Source organism: Grammomys surdaster, unplaced genomic scaffold, assembly GCF_004785775.1.
Source record: "Grammomys surdaster isolate TR1022 unplaced genomic scaffold, NIH_TR_1.0 144, whole genome shotgun sequence".
NCBI classification, from domain to species: domain Eukaryota; kingdom Metazoa; phylum Chordata; class Mammalia; order Rodentia; family Muridae; genus Grammomys; species Grammomys surdaster.
The window spans coordinates 7,247,637-7,265,082 of NW_021604602.1; the positions used below are offsets into that span (position 1 = coordinate 7,247,637).

General features: G+C 41.7%; 1 protein-coding gene across 6 annotated transcripts in view; it reads left to right on the forward strand.

The window, feature by feature from the left end:
- Positions 1 to 17,446, forward strand: part of Mark3 (microtubule affinity regulating kinase 3) — an 85,630-nt gene that overhangs the window by 45,383 nt on the left and 22,801 nt on the right. For 4 of the 6 annotated variants that reach the window (XM_028764575.1, XM_028764577.1, XM_028764579.1 and 1 more), the window contains exons 6-13: positions 892 to 962; positions 2,569 to 2,625; positions 3,641 to 3,877; positions 4,044 to 4,163; positions 4,397 to 4,496; positions 4,752 to 4,864; positions 5,684 to 5,837; positions 10,625 to 10,842. In XM_028764575.1, the coding sequence (XP_028620408.1) occupies positions 892 to 962; positions 2,569 to 2,625; positions 3,641 to 3,877; positions 4,044 to 4,163; positions 4,397 to 4,496; positions 4,752 to 4,864; positions 5,684 to 5,837; positions 10,625 to 10,842 (1,070 nt within the window). The remainder of the gene's footprint in view (positions 1 to 891; positions 963 to 2,568; positions 2,626 to 3,640; positions 3,878 to 4,043; positions 4,164 to 4,396; positions 4,497 to 4,751; positions 4,865 to 5,683; positions 5,838 to 10,624; positions 10,843 to 17,446) is intronic. The other 2 variants (XM_028764576.1, XM_028764578.1) reach the window with 1 other exon arrangement.

Genomic DNA, 17,446 nt, shown 5'->3' on the forward strand with positions numbered 1-17,446 from the left:
ATTCACTCTGAAACGCTCTGCACATGTGTGTTCACTGTTTCTCCTGTTAGCCAGGAACTCAGGAAAGGGGCTCTCCTGGACTTGCTCAGTTTCCCAGAGCATGCAGCATGGCCTCGAAGTTAGTTAAGAGTTACATTTAATAATTAAATAACAATTCATTAATAATAGAAACAACTAATACTTGATTTATTAATTAGTAAGTCAAGACATTTGCTGAATAAAGTAATGCTTGGTGATAATCTTAAAGGAAGATACTTTTTGCGGGGAGGTGTGGACAGAGATAGGCTCTTTCTTTAGACCAGGCTTGCCTAGAACTCAGAGATCTGCCTGTCTCTGCTTCCTGTGCACTGGGGCCACATGCATGCGCTGCCATACCTGGCTTTCCTTTCCATCCTAATTGCTCAGTTTCTGTTGAGGCCTGTTGAAAAATGGAAAGTGCATAATAGCTTAATTGTGTTAGAGTCTTACCATAGTGTGTTCTCAGTCTTAGGATTGTCCTCATGAGCTAACTTAGCTTCAGTTATAGCCTAGTGACCATGTTTTAGAACTATTAACTTCACACATCAATTTGAATGTATTTAAAATTTAAAAATAACAGCTGGAGAATCGGCTCAATGAGAAGCCCTTGCTGCTTTTGTGAGGTCCTGGGTTCAGTTCCCAGCACCCACAGAGTGACTCAGGCTCTAGGGGAATAAAGTACCTCTTTGTGATCTCTGCAGACATCAGGCACACATCCAGGCAAAACACACATACATGGAAAGTAAATAAATCTAAAAAGATTTTAAATTAAAAAAGACTAGAACTTTACTAAAAACAGAACATTATCAATTTGTGGGAAAATTAACTCCCAGTTGTAGAATTTCTGCTTAATTTTATTTCTCTCTATTATAGGTGAAGTATTTGACTATTTGGTTGCACATGGAAGAATGAAGGAAAAAGAAGCAAGAGCTAAATTTAGACAGGTATGAGTTAACATGGGTTTAGTTTGTTAATTCGTAAGTTACATTGTTAATCTTGATAGTGCAATTAAGAGTGACATCCAGAGCTGGGAGACAGCTCAGTCAGTAAAATGCCTGCAGTGAAAGCACAAGGACCTAGGTTTGAATCCCCCAGAACACAGAAAGATGGGCACTGGGATGTGTTCCTATAACCCCAACACTGGAAAAGAGGAGACCAACAGATCTCTGAAGCTCATTGGACAGCCAGTCTAGCCAATCAGTAAGCACCAGGTCCAGTGAGAAACCATATCCAAAAAATAAGACAGAAAATAGTAAAGGAGCCGGGCCATGGTAGCGCATGCCTTTAATCCCAGCACTTGGGAGGCAGAGGCAGGCGGATTTCTGAGTTCGAGGCCAGCCTGGTCTACAGAGTGAGTTCCAGGACAGCCCGGGCTATACAGAGAAACCCTGTCTCGAAAAACCAAAAAAAAAAAAAAAAAAAAAAAAAAAAGCAAAGTAGCAAAGGAAGACACTCAGTGTTGACCTCTGGCCTCTACACAGATACACATACAATCAACCAACACATCAGGGTGGGAAGCAGTTGATGGAAGACACCTAGTGTTGCCCTCTGGGTTCACAGTATTGATTGGCTAGTTAAATTTTTTAAAGAACTTTTTATGCCTGAGACACTGTGTTACCAGCAAATGTGAATGACACTTGTTGGGTTCAGTAGGCTTTAAAATTATATTTATTTAGCATGTGTGTGCACGCAAGCCCAGATTTGTCAGGGCACCCGACAGTGGTCAGCTCTTCCTTTCTTCCATGCGGGCCCCAGAGATTGAATACAGATCAGCGGGGCTTGATGCCACGCACCTTTACCCACTTAACTATCTCAAAGTCCAACATAGAAAATACCCAGGCTGTGAGTCTTTCTTAGAAATAATTGTTTCTAGCTTAATACCAGAAAGCCAGCAAGAGGTTTTGAGTATTTTCCCGTCACTATGGTATTAGGTTAGCTTCAAGTTGTTTGGAGCTAGAGGAAGAGACGGAAGAGTGACAGGAGATTATAAGATGTGATTCAAAAGCAGAACTGGAAAATAACCTTTAAGACAAATCTCAATATCAGAAAAATATGTTCATCAGGGTTGGAGATACAGCCCAGCGGGTAGAGCACTTGCTAGCCTTCGTGCAGCCCTGGGTTCAGTTCCTAGCACCACATAAGCCCAATTTGGCATGTTGGATGATTTTATGTTGGGCTAGGAAACAAGATCAGAAGGAGTTCAGGATCACTGTCACCTGTGTAGAAAGTTCAGGGCCAACCTGGACAGTTAAAAATTGAGTACAACAAAGCGGGGTGTAGTGGCACATTCCTTTAGTTTATCAGTACACAGGAGGCAAAGCAGACATATCTGTGAGTCTTGACTTACAGAGTGATTTCCAGACCAACCAGAGCTGTATAGTGAGAGCCTGTCTCAGAGGAAACAAAAAGAGAGAGAGAGAGAGAGAGAGAGAGGGAGGGAGGGAGGGAGGGAGGGAGGGAGGGAGGGAGGGAGGAAGAAGAAACAAGGGTGAATGAATATTACAATTGTGAGTCTGCACCAGTGGTGACTAACACTTTTCTCATGTCCAGATTGTGTCTGCAGTACAGTATTGCCACCAAAAACGGATTGTTCACAGAGACCTCAAGGTGAGCCCAAGCACATAAAAGATCAGAGGAGGCAGGTGCAGCTGGATATCTGAGAATTTAAGGGCAACCTGGGCTACATAGAGAGTTCCTGTGCAGACAGAGCTAAAGGATGAGCCTAGCACAAAGCAAATAAACAACAAACAAACAAAAACCAAAAAAAGTGCACATAAGATTGTCCTTTCCCTGTTTAACAGCTCTTGAGTGGTTTTCTCTTACCCTGAGATTAGAAAGCTGAAGTTTGTAAATACTGATATTTGGTGCCTGCCACCTCCCCAGCTATCTCTGGGGAGCATCTCTCCATACATTGTCTTTCAGTTGTCGGTAGAAATGTACTCTTACCCGTGTGGGCATCCAACTCTCTATTCTGCCCCAAACACACCTGTGACAAGCTCTGCTTCTCTGTTTCCCTTGTGCTGGGAAGCTTCTGTGACCCTCTTGTGCTGAGCCTGTGGTTGGTGGGTGCCCCGCATGTACTCAGGTCTCAGCAGCCTGCTTCCCACCCTGCGTTACCAGCCCCCAGGGACAGGGCCCTGTCTTGTCCATCCTTGTCCATCTCGACAACAGTCTAGTGCTTGCTGTGTAGCAGCTGCTTAGTGCCTGCCAGCTAAAAGGGGCTGGCTTGTCTCTGGGGTGAGGCTGAGAGTTCTCCTTCCCCAGCAATACCCATTTTTACAGCCACTTAGTAGTGTTTATCCAGTGTGACTACCTAACCAAACACCTGTGTTTTTAAAAAGACTCTTATTAATTGAAGAAGCTTTCTTGAGTTTTCTTGACCTTGAAGTGTTTTCTATTTAAAATTGTCTTGTAATTATGTATTTTATTGTTGTATCATGTATTTGATTGTTAATATCAAACTAAGAATTCTAATTTATCTTCTGTTTTTCTCTCAAAATAATGTTTTTACATTTACTAATTAAAGATAAGTCTTTCTAAAAAGCCTTTATGAAATGCCCAATACTACTGTCATAATTGTATTTTAGTTAAGTTTCATTTTTGTCTTGATGTTTCCCTCTAGGCTGAAAATCTGTTATTAGATGCGGATATGAACATTAAGATAGCAGACTTTGGTTTCAGCAATGAGTTCACTGTGGGCGGTAAGCTAGACACGTTCTGTGGCAGTCCTCCATACGCAGCCCCTGAGCTCTTCCAGGGCAAGAAGTATGACGGGCCGGAAGTGGACGTGTGGAGTCTCGGCGTCATTCTGTACACCCTAGTCAGTGGGTCGCTTCCCTTTGATGGTCAGAACCTGAAGGTATAAGAAGCAGTTGCAGCCATGCACTTCAAAAACTAAAGACTTTTATAAAATTATATAAATTGACATTTTAATTCTCTATCTGTATGGGTGCATTATGGGTTTGGTTCACTGTTACTGTTTTAACCTAAAAACGAACTCTTCTTTGGTTCCTACATCCCCAAAGGAACTGAGAGAGAGAGTACTCCGAGGGAAGTACAGAATCCCTTTCTACATGTCCACAGACTGTGAGAACCTTCTCAAACGCTTCCTGGTGCTGAACCCAGTCAAACGTGGCACTCTCGAGGTAACCACGCTTTGGGGAAGGGAGTGTTTACAGGACTGTGCTTGGTTTGTGTGACACTGGACACTGCTGGAGTTTTAGTAGTAAGTGAACAATAACAAAAACTCCCTCGTTTTTAAGTTTTAACACTTTAAGAGTGTTATTCAGTGAAATGCTGCAAACCATGTTGCTAAGTATTGTGATTGTTAAGATAACTCTGTTCTGTGCTGCCAACATACAGTTTGCCTTCCTTTCAGCAAATCATGAAGGACAGGTGGATCAATGCGGGCCACGAGGAGGATGAGCTTAAGCCGTTTGTTGAACCAGAACTAGACATCTCAGACCAGAAGAGAATAGGTGATTACCCTGCGTGCGTGCATGCGTGCGTGCACTGTGCTGTTTTACTTCTCTGTGTGTGGCTTAAACAAAAATAAGCACAAAAGGTAGAGATGGTTATCTGTTGTGTCCTAATTAGTTTACTCCCTGCAATTATGCTCAGCAGCTCTCCTGTCAGAAAGCATATCATCTTCTAAATGAAAGAAAATTCTTTTTCTCTATGCTACCAGGCTTTCCAACCAAAATAAAATATGTAAATCCTATTGTCTCTTTTAGATATTATGGTGGGAATGGGATATTCCCAAGAAGAAATTCAAGAATCCCTCAGTAAAATGAAATACGATGAAATCACAGCTACATATTTGTTACTGGGGAGGAAGTCTGCAGAGGTAAGAGTGCTAAGAGACAGACACCCAGTAAGCACCTGGGCCAGAGGGACCAGTTTCCATGTATGATGGCCTATACTTGTAGCACTCAGCAAATGGAGACAGGAGACTCAGGAATTAATGCCATTCTGCTGAGTTCAGGGCCAGTCTAAACTATAGAAAAAGTGTCCCAAAAAAAGTTGACCTTAACTTATTTAAAAACCAACAGTTATAACACTAACTTTTGCCGGTGGTGGTGGTGGCGCACACTGGTAGGATTTGCTGAAGGAGGCAGAGGCATGAGGATCACGAGTTCGAGGCCAGCCTGGGCAAAAAAAAAAACATTAACTTTTAATATAACATTTGGTATTCATTTTAAAACTTTGTCTATAAATAGTGGTTTAACTTCATTGACCATTATAAGCTGTTGTAGTTTTATATCTTTGATTGTAAGTCTAGCCCAAAAACTACTATTTTAACTTTAAGATAATAACTCTTTATCATCAATAATGTCACAAACGTGTACAATCATAAGTTAATTTTTGTCACTAATAGTTTGAAAATTAAGTAAAATACCCAAACAAAAGAAAGAAACAGTATATCTTAGTTCTTTGACCAGGTCTAGGAAGGAGATCATTAACATACGATCTTATTCCTAGGAGTCAGAAAAATACTTTTGACTGAGTTTAAAGTTGTTCTCTTGTACATTGTGATAACTCCTCCCTGATTGAGAGGGGTGTGTGTGTGTGTGTGTGTGTGTGTGTGTGTGTGAGAGACACGAGGAGTTTCCTGACAAGCTCTTGGGCTCTGTGCATGGTTGCTGCTCTTCTCATTCTCCCGTAGCTGGACGCTAGTGACTCCAGTTCTAGCAGCAACCTTTCACTTGCTAAGGTGCGGCCCAGCAGTGACCTCAGCAATAGCACTGGCCAGTCTCCTCATCACAAAGGGCAGAGGAGCGCTTCTTCAAGTCAGAAGCAGAGACGGTACAGTGACCACGGTGAGTCTGAGATCATTAACCTTCCCAGAGTTTCTGAATGTGTTCCCTTGTGTAGAGCCTGGTAGGCAGAGACTGGCTGGCTCCCCTGTCTAGCATTAGGGACTGGTGTGGTTAAGGTCCTCTAACTGTTTGGGACATTTGGCAGACATTGTTGAGTAAGGCTTAACAGGATGAAAGTCTGTGTGAGATACCTGACCAGAGCATTGCAGCTGGTGGAGCGCTTTGTTCTAATGGAAATACTCTCTGTTCAGAGAGGGTTGGAACAGCTAACCATTGGAGGCTGTTGAACACTTAAGTGGAGGAAATGACTTTCACATTTTTTCTTTTATATGTATGAGTATTTTAACTTCATGTATATATCTGCACCACTTGCGCCTGGTGCCTATGGAGCCAGAGTGTTGTTTTCTCCTGGCATATAGAAGCTTGTAAGCCATAATGTGGGTGCTGAGTCTTCTATAAGAGTAGGCAGTGTTGTTAACTGCTGAATCATCTTTCCAGTCTCAAGGTTTTTGTGTGTATGTATGTGTTTATTTATTTAGATTTTTCTCAAGAAGGGCATTTTACTGTGTAGCCCTCACTGTCCTGAAACTTACTCTATAGACCAGGCTGGTTTCACACAGACCTACCTATCTCTGCCTTCCAAAGGCTGGGACTAAAGGTGTGTGCCACCACCACCCAGCTAGAATTTTCTATTGTAATTTCAATTAAAGGTGAAAATCTGAGGGTGAACATTTTGATAAATGCTTGTAATCCCAGCACTTGGGAGGTAGAGGTAGGAGGGTCAAGAATTTAAGGTTGAAACTAGAGAGGTGGCTTAGTGGTTAAGAGTACCTAGTGTTCTTTCTAAGGACCTAGCACTCACATCTGTGTATACTTCCCATTCTAGGGGATACAGCTTTATCTTCTGGCCAGTAGGTACCAGCACACATATGCATATGCACAAACATACATGCAAGCAAAACAATTATCCGCATAAAATATTTCTTTTTACACTTCAAAAGAAGGTCATCCTTGGCTATGTACCGAGACCCTGTGGGAAATAAAGAAGACAAAAGAGTGTGTGTAGGGGGGTGGGTATTACATTTATCCTATCTGTAGGGTCTATAGATGAGGGGGTGATGTTGATATCTCTCTTCCTGTGTATTCATGTTACCTAAAAAGGGCCAACTGAATGCCAACTGCAGATGCTTATATACTGCCCTCAAAAGTACCCAATTTAAAGGGAATTACTCCTAAATCCTGAAAGAAATCAGTGGAATTTTCACTTTTATCAAGGGAATAATCTTAGTAGATTTATTCTTCCTTAAGCATGTAGATTTCACCTCAATTTTGCGGCTTTTTTTCCCCAGACATTTAAAAAAAAAAGAGTCTTTAGAACCTTCATTTTATCCCTAAGGCACAGAGAAAGGAATGTCAGCATGTCTCCAGGAGACAGAACTGCTGAGGGATGCCCAGAGCAAGGTTGGCTCCTATCCACTCATAATCCATTTTCACCAGTAAAGTTCTATTTGGCCCCAGGCGAATGGGTGTATATAGGGCCAAATACCGCCTGTAAGTCATAAAAGTAATTTATTTTAAGGTAATTATTTAATATATAGGTGATGTTACTATTTTATTAAAAGGAGAATTTTTGATGCTAATGAGATACTTACTCTTTTTTATTTTTACATAGATCTCTTTGTTGATTTTTTGTTTTGCTTTGTTTTATTGAGACAGGGTCTCATTCTGTATTTCTTTTTTTTTTTTTTCTTTTTTTCTTTTTTAAAGATTTATTTATTTTATGACTGTGAGTACACAGTTGCTGTGATCAGACAAACCAAAAGAGGGCGTCAGATCCCATTATGGATGGTTGTGAGCGACCGTGTGGTTGCTGGGAATTGAACTCAGGACCTCTGGAAGAACAATCAGTGCTCTTAACCACTGATCCATCTCTCCAGCCCCTCATTCTGTATTTCTAAGTGGCCTGAAACTTGCTATATAGATCCAGTCTGGCCTTGAATTTCTAGGAATCTGTCTCTACTTCCTAACTTTGAAGATTAAAGACCTATATCACCATACCAGATGAGAACTAAATATTGACTGAGTTTTGATTCTACAGGACATAGAACATTAATAGTATTTTTAAAAATTCATTTCTTACTTGTAATAATCCTTTTAGATTATAAAAATATTTTATTACCTTTAAAATAATACTTACTGAGAATGCCACTTCGTCTGAATGCATATGTGATACACAGGACTGGAGAGAGCACACGTTCAGCTGCTCTGACATGCAGGGCTACAGTTTGGTTCCCAGTGTCCGTGTGTTTTTTGTAACTGTGACTGCGGTTCCAGGCAATCTAGTGTCCTTCATGGGCTCTTGCATGCACATGCTGCTCATAAACCCACAAAGGCAAACACATGTACACATAAATAAATAAGTCTTTAACTGTGTACTATACTGTGACATTTGTACCTGACCTCCATCCTCAACACGTGCACTCATGCAGCCGGTGACGGTGCTTGCTGATACCTTGACTGCCTGGTTTGGTACATGAGACCCACACAGTGGAGCGGGCAGGAGAACCAATTTCTGCAAGCCATCCTCTGACCTCTGAGTGTACACCCTAGCATGTATATACACATACATAAAGTAAAAGGAATGATTAGTGTGTTTTTTTTTTTTTAATTTTGGTTTTTTTTTTTTTTTTTTTTTTTTGGTTTTTCGAGACAGGGTTTCTCTGTATAGCCCGGGCTGTCCTGGAACTCACTCTGTAGACCAGGCTGGCCTCGAACTCAGAAATCCGCCTGCCTGTGCCTCCCGAGTGCTGGGATTAAAGGCGTGCGCCACCACCGCCCGGCTTTTTTTTTAATTTTTAAAGAAAAGGAAAAGCAACTACCTCTGCACACAACTTAGATATATGTCAAGGGAATTATTTAAGGAGAAAGAATACCTCACAGGCTGGAGAAACGGCTCAAGCTGTTTAAAGCACTTACTGCTCTTACACAGGACTGGGGCTCAATATGCAGTCACCTACAAGTTGACTTAATAACTACCCATAACTTCAGTTGTAGGGGATCCAGTGCCTTCTGATCTCCACAAACACCAAGCATCCACATGAAGTACATATTAACATTCAAGCAAAATATTTATACACATAAATAAATCTTTAAAAAGGAAAAAAAAAACAACAGGCCAGCAAAGGAAGGAAAGAATACATTGGGCCAGCAGCAAGATGCTGGATAAATACCCAGTGGATAAATACCCAGGACTGACACTGGCATAGTTTGGCTTCCATATGTGTGTTTTCTCACAAATTAATTTAAGACAAACAAACAAAAACTTCACCCCAGGAAGTGGCAGTACATGTCTTTAATCCCAGCATTCGGGAACCAGAGGCAGGTGGATCTCTGTGAGTTCAAGGCCCGCCTAATCTGGAGTAAGTTCCAGGACAGCCAGAGATACACAGAGAAATCTTATTCTGGAAAAAAAATAACAGCAAAAACTTGAGTACTGTACTATTGATTATGTCTAGACAATATTCTTTAAAATGACAGGGTAATAGAACTGGGGTTAGAGGAGTGGGGAGTATCAGGTGATGTAGTTCAGTACAGTCACATGATACATGAGACTGCATACATGATGAAGGGTGTAAAGTGTACAGGCAGACACATAAGCGGCGAAGCAGCTGATATCGAGTCTGACGTTGCAGTGGTGTACAGTGTCAGTTGTGATGATAATGAGTAGTTGAGATAGTGAGAAGACAGACAGTGCCAATGGCAGCATCACCCTGTGCTTGATTGATTCTTAGTTTTATATGTTACAGTAGCATGTCCAAGAGCTAAGATAGTCGTCTTTCATAAATCAATCCTTTTTAAGCTCTAATTTCCAAATACAGCTACCTTTTACATTTTTGTCCAAGAAATAGTCACTCTTCTTTTGGTAGACCTAAGACGTCTTCTCTATATGTTTGTTGCTATTCTGTTTTGAGTCAAGGTCTCGCTGTAGTGCTTAGACTGTCTTGAAACTTGTGGTCTTCCTGCCTCAACCTCTTAAGTACTGGGATGATAGGTGCTCAGTACCAGAGCACAGGTCTGGTGCTGTTCTTTTAAGATCTTATGTGGGCATTGTATCTTTTTGTTTGTTTGTTTGTTTTTTGAGACAGGGTTTCTCTGTGTAGTCCTGGCTGTCCTGCAACTCACTCTGTAGACTCAGAAATCCTCCTGAATGGGCATTGTATCTTACTGTTTATGGTAGCTCTGTATCCATTTCCAATGTTTTGAACTCTGGATCACCTGTGTTAACACTGGGGCCCTGGGTGGCAACTGTAGGAGACCAGCTAATCATCTACGAAGGTCCTCCTTGGATGTGCTCTCCTAAGACATGGCCATGTGCATTTTCTTTCTAGCTTTCCAAAAGGACCATGTTTCCTCCACTTGTTGCTTTATCTAGACACCCGTGCTGCCTTATCCACAAGATGAGAGTAGCTCATAGGTAGAGCATGTCGTTTGCTTGATTGTACCAGAATAGTTTGTTCTGCACGCTGCCTGTGTATCTAGTTAATTTGATACTGATATTCTACATAATGACACAGTATTAAGTTGTTTCCAAAGGACCACTCAACTTGTTAATTTTTTATAGTAATGTTGAGAAGTAGAATATTTAAATAATAAGCAAATGGAAAACAAATTAGAGAATTTTACTAGTTGCAGTTTTAGATGAATAAAAAATCTTATAAAATGTTAATTTTCACAGAATAAAATATGAACTGCATTCTGTCTTTTAAAGAATGAACTCTTTATTGTAGCTGGACCAGCTATTCCTTCAGTTGTGGCATATCCAAAGAGGAGTCAGACCAGCACTGCAGATAGTGACCTCAAAGAAGATGGAGTTCCCTCTCGAAAACCAAGCGGCAGTGCTGTAGGAGGAAAGGGGATTGCACCTGCCAGCCCCATGCTGGGGAATGCCAGCAATCCCAATAAAGCGGATATTCCTGAGCGCAAGAAAAGCCCTGCTGTCCCCAGTGTAAGTACCTGGATAGGATCCCAGTCCTGGGATCGAGTGTGGGACTTGAACCAGTTACACCTTTGCATCCATCTGTTTCACTCTCCATCCTCTGCCTGCGGTGTCTTTCCTCCAGGCTACCAGACCTTGTTTCCCACATTGCAGGACTTTTTGGATTTTTTTTTTTAATTTCTGTTTTTTCTAGTTAATTCCTGCTGCTTTAACAGAATATCTGAGACATATAAGGAACAGAAGTGTATTACTTGGGTTCTAGAAGCTGGAGAGTCTAGGGTCAAGGCACAGACAGGCATTGTCTAGTGAAGGATGCCTTCTTTTCTGCTTCAGAGGTGAGGACATGGTATCTTCCCACAGCAGAAGGAGCAGGACCTCCCCTTTACAAAGCACTGATGACCTCCTAGAAGCCCAGTCCTTATACCATTGCACTAGGGCTTCTTTTCCAGGAGCTCTGGAGGAGCTGAAACTCAGGTCCTGTGTGTCAGAGTCACTCTGTCATTCCTCCAGAGACATCTATTCTCCCTAAGTTGTGTCAACACTGAGTGATAGAGGCATGCACAAGAAAGTGCAGGTTGGCGGCACACACCTTTAATCCCAGCATTTGGGAGGCAGAGGCAGGTGGATTTCTGAGTTTGAGGCTAGCCTGATCTACAGAGTGAGTTCCAGGACAGCCAGAGCTACACAGAGAAACCCTGTCTCGAAAAACAAAAAACAAAAACAAACAAACAAAAAAAAGTAAGTGCCAGACAGAAGTCTGCCTGTCCTCAGGAGAGTGTTTTTCCTTGAGTCCTTTCTATACCAGAAACTATAGGCTAGCTAAGCCACAGGGGAAAAAACGTTACATAATGAGTATGTTAAATTTTTACAACTCTGAATCCTTAACTTGAGTACAATTCCTTCCGCAAGGAGTTTCTGTTTGTTAGAGTAAGTGCAATCCATTAGTTCCAAGAGCCTTTTTCTCGTGGATAGAAATGGTTCTGACATAACATGTTAATTATTGGTGCTTATAGAAGTAATTGTGGGTAGGATTTGTAGAGCAGTGAGCAGTCTTGATTTCCTGCACACAATTGACAGAAACCTCAGAGGGAGCCCGAGTTAGGTTCCGAGTCAGGAGTTCACGAGGCTCTTGTTCGTCTGATCCTCGGCATTGTGCCTCGTCAAAGCAAGACACTGAAAATACTTACAAAGTGGGATTGTAGCTTTGTACTTTAATTTCAGTCTCCTGCATTCTAAACTCAGTCTCTCACTTTTGACGACAGTAGATGTTACAGTTTCCTCTCTCTCCACCTTGTGGCTTTTCACCTCATTTCCTCTCTCTCCACCTTGTGGCTTTTCACCTCATGTTTCTTATAAGTAACAGCAATATTTTACAGTCTTGTTACTATAGCAGAATTCTGAGGCAATTAACTTAAAAAGAGGAAAGATATTTTAGCTCAGGGCTAGTTCCAGTCGAAAATGGGTTAGGTTTATGGCTTCATTGGGCTGTGAAGACAGCCCATCAGAGAGCACGTGAAAGAAGAACCCTTTTCTTCACTTGTGAGGCAGGGAACAAGTGACTCGATGGGCTAGAGACGCAACACACTTTTCATGGACACGCTCTGGTGACTGTAGAACCTTCCACAAGGGCCTGCCTCCTAAATATCCTGTTACCTCCCAGTGGCCCACCTAGGCCTTTACTTTATGGACTGTTGAGGTGCATTCATCCGAAGTGTAAGAACAGCATCAGAAATTTTCTCCAGTCATTCTTGGAGTGTCATTGCACATTATCCACTCATAAGATATTAAAGCTTTATCTTCACTTAAAAATTTTATGATTGAGGGGCCAGACAGATGACTCAGTGGTTAGGAGCACTGACTGCTTTTCCAGGGGACCAGGTTCAGTTCTTAGCACCCATATGACATCTCACAACCATCTGTAACACCAAAATCTGACACACACACAAAATCTGGTGTAGGCAAAACACCAATGCACATAAAATTTAAAAACTAAATTCTATGATTGTACTGAAGAGGTGGCTCAGCAGTTACATAAACCAGATTTGATTCCCGGCACCCCACATGGCAGCTCACAGCCACCTGTAAATCTAGTTTGTGAGCTCTAGGGCACTGCATACACATGGCACAGAGACACACGTTGTAGGCAAACACACAAAAGAATAAATCTTTTTTAAAAATTAAAACAAACCAACCAAACAAACAAACAAAAAGCCCTTACTACTTTTTCATAGGACCTGGGTTTAGTTGTCTGTATCCACATGGCAACTTACAGCTTTCTCTAACAATGGCTCCAGAGGTCTCTATAGGCACCAGCCATACATGCAGCAGACATTCATACAAGCATACATTCATACAGCTCTTTTTCCCTAGTGATGCTGGCACATGGCTTTAATCCCAGCACTCAGGAGGCAGATGCTGATGGTCTACAGAGTGAGGTATGGGACTGCTAGGGCTACACAGAAATTCTGTCTTAAAAATTTTTTTTTCATTTACTCGCTCTTTAGACCCAGCTGATCTCAAACTGGACCTCCATCTGCCTCTACCTTCCAAATGCTGGGATTAAAGGCATGTGCCACCATACCTGGACATGCTTGCTGTTTTGTATTTGTTTTGAAGGCAGGAAGTGTGAATTATACAGGTTTGTCCATATGTCTCCCATCCACTCCACAGGTTCACTAAATTCATTTGAGTCTGATTTACTATGTCATTCTTAGGAATTTTATTTTGTTGTGTGGTGCCAGCAGCTTTTCATCCCTGCACTAGGAAGAGAGAAGCAGGTGAATTCCCTGGGACTTTGAGACTAGCCTGGTTCGTATATGCAACTCCAGGCCATCAAGGACTACACAATGAAACCCTGTCTCAAAACAAACAAAACTCTCTCTTTTTTTTAAATGGTGTGGTTGGTATTGAAGATGAAGCTCAGTTGATAAAGTGTTTACATAGCAGGGAAGAGCCTGAACTGAGTTTTTGGCACCACATAAACTGGGTGTAGTGGTGGATAGTACTTGGAAGATAGTATAGGCAGAATGATCAGGAGTTCAAGATGAAGGGACTGGAGAAATGGGTCAGTAGTTAAGAGTCTTTGCCGAGGACCAGAATGTAGTTGCCAGCACCCATCAGGTGGATCACAACCGTGTGTAACTCTGGTTCCACATATACCGGTTACCGCTGACATCTGCAGGTACATGTAGACGCATAATTAAAAATAAAATAAACCGGGGCTAGAGGGTTAACTCAGAGGGTAAGAGCACTTGTTTCTCTTCCAGAAGACAGGGGTTCAGTTCTTCCCAGTGCCCAGATGGTGGTGGCTCAAAGCTACCTGTAACTCCAGTTCCAGAGGAATCTAACGCCCTTTCCGATCACCATAGGCACTGTATACACATGATGTGCGGACATGCATATAGGCAAAACATTCATATATGTAAAATAAAAACAAAACTCAAGAAATATAAGAAAATGTTCTGGCCCTGTGGTGATGATTGTGGCAGGAAGACACACCTTTAGTCCCAGCACTCAGAATGTTTAGGCAGGTGGATCTCTGAGATTAAGGACAGTGGAGGCTACACAGAGAAAACTTGTCCTGAAAAACCAGAGTGCGGGGGCGGGCTTTGGCTGTTGAGATGGCTCGGAAGGGAAAAAGTGATTCCCTAGCATAGCTGATGATCTGAGTCTTCTTCCTCTGGCTCATGATGGAAGCAGACAGTTGACTTGTTATAGTTACCTCCTGCCACCCTGCACACGGCAGAGGGAAGACAACACAGAGAAACCCTGTTGTCGAAATAAAAAAAGTTACCTTCTGATCTCCATATGTATACCATAGTGTGCATGCACCTATACTACAAAATAATAATGACTTAAAATTTTATGTATTTGTTTATTTTTGAGACAGAGTTTCTCTATGTAGCACTGGCTGTTCTGGAACTGTCTCCGTAGACCAGGTTGGCCTCAAACTCAGAAATCCACCTGCCTCTACCTCCCAAGTGTTGAAATTAAAGGCATGCACCACTACTGCCCGGCAATATAAAATTTTTTAATTTTTTTAAATTAAAAAGTATCTGGTTGACCTCAGCTGTTAGCGCAATTCCCTGGGGTATGCCAGGCTCCTGGTTCAATTTTTAGCACCACCAAAAATAAGTAAGTAAAGATATTATAAGGGAAGACTCTTTCATTATAACTTTCACTCCTTGTTGTTGGTTTTTTTCATTATTTACAAAGTTAACATAAAATCCACATGACATATAATTAGCCATTTTAAAGTGTGCAGGTCACGTATACAACCAGTTTTAAGGATTTGCTGGGCTGGAGAGATGGCTCAGTGGTTAAGAGCACTGACTGCTCTTCCAGAGGGCCTGAGTTCAGTTCCCAGCAACCACATGGTGGCTCACAGCCATCTGTAATGGGGTCTGATGCCCTCTTCTGGTGTGTGTCTGAAGACAGCTATAATTGTACTCATATACATAAAATAAATAAATCTTTAAAAAAGAATTTGCTTTTTTTAAATTTGTTTTGTTTCACTTGATTTGTTTGTACCATGGTCTCTGTGGCGTACGCTAACCTCAGCTCAGCCTCAGTACCCTAAGTGCTACAATTAAAGACATGAGGCACTGCCCAGCTTTCACTGGGGTAACTTGTCATTTCTCCTCCTGGAATACACCATCCTACTTTCTGCTTTCTTTGATGACTACTCATAAATGGATCAGAAAGTGCACGTGCACACACACACATACCTTTGTGTTTGGTTTCTTGAATTCAGTGTAATGTTTTAAGGATTCCTTCAAGTCGTTGCCAGTATTAACACCTCATTCCTTCTAAAGCTTGAGTGCATGTACAGACTACAATTTATTGGATTATCTGTTAATCGACATTTAGATTATTTCTACCTTTTAGACATAAAGAATGACATTGTAGCCGGGCGGTGGTGGCGCACGCCTTTAATCCCAGCACTTGGGAGGCAGAGGAAGGCGGATTTCTGAGTTTGAGGCCAGCCTGGTCTACAGAGTGAGTTCCAGGACAGCCAGGACTATACAGAGAAATGCTATCTCAACCCCCCCCCCCAAAAAAAAAAGAATGACATTGTAAACATTAGTATAAAATGTCTGTGGACTAGAGTTCTCAGTGTGTCTGTGTGATGTGTGCTTGTGCATGCACTTGCCTATGCGGGTGAGGATGAAGGACAGAGGTTGACAGTGGGAATGGTTTTGTCAGTCACTTTCTACCTTTATTTTCAGGGTTCTCTGGCTCATTCTTGGTGTCTTCAGTGTCTGCCACAGGACTGTTCTCACCCTAGTTCTTTAGAAGGAAGGGCCTCTGAACCTGACGCTCACTGACTAAGTCAGACATCCACATGCCTGTAAAGATCAGAGGACAACTTTGTAAAGTTGATTCTTTCTACTTTGTGGGTCCTAGACATTGAACCAAAATGGGGTCTCACTATGTAGTTTAGAATATAGCCTTGAACTCAGAACAGTTCTCCTGCCTCAGCCTCAAAAATGCTGAAATGATAGCTGTGACACTAGGGTTGGAGTTTTAGGTTTTCATTTCTCTCTGGTTCATGGCTAGGGATTCAATTACTGGCTTGTATTGTAATTCTAACTAACTTTGAGGAACTGCCAACTGTTTTGTTTTACAAATGTATTGTTTTAAATTCTTTCTAGCAATAAGTGAGAGTTGTTACTATCATTCTGACTCCTTGTCAACACTTGCTTGTTGTCATGTATGCTACACTTGTTTGTGTACAGGCGCCTCCTTCGATTACTCTCCAGCTTCCTTTTTGAGACAGGGTTTCTTGCTAAACCTAGAGTTCAATTTGATTGGCCAGTAAGTTTTAGGAATTCACTTGTCACTATGAGCCCAGAATGTTTTTGCAGATGCATTCTCCATGCGTTCTTTTGGGTTGTTTGGATCTGAACTCTCAGAAAGTGCTTTACCCTTCAAGTCCTTCATATTTTCATTTTTTGACTTTGTTTCTTTCTTTCTTTCTTTCTTTTTCGAGACAGGGTTTATCTGTGTAGCCCTGGCTGTCCTGGAACTCACTCTGTAGACCAGGCTGGCCTCGAACTCAGAAATCCACCTGCCTCTGCCTCCCAAGTGCTGGGATTAAAGGCATGTGCCACCACTGCCCGGCATTAAGCCCATTTTTGAGTTGTTGTGGGATTGTGTTGTGGGAGTTCTTTGTGTATTCTGAATACTAGACATTAATCAGACAGAAGGTTGCAAACATTTCCTGTCCTTGTGTATATTCTCTCTTCATTTCTTTTCACAATATTCTTGACACTTTTTAAAAAATGTATATGAATGTTTTGCCTACATGTGAATCTGTGTACCACAGCCATTTGTGGTACCTCTAAGGGCCTAAAGAGCGTCTGATCCCTACAATAGTAGTTAGAGATGGTCGTGAGCCATCACGTAGGAGCTGAGAATTGAGCCCAGGCAGGTCCTCTGGAAGAGCAGCTAGTGAGTGCTCTTACCTGCTGAGCCGTCTCTCTAGCCCTAATCCTTTATACTTTTAATATTTTTTGTTCATACTTGTGCTTTGCTCATCTGTTAATGTGTTGTCAAATCCCCAAATCAGGTAGATATATGTTTTAATTTTATTTGAATGTATATTAATATA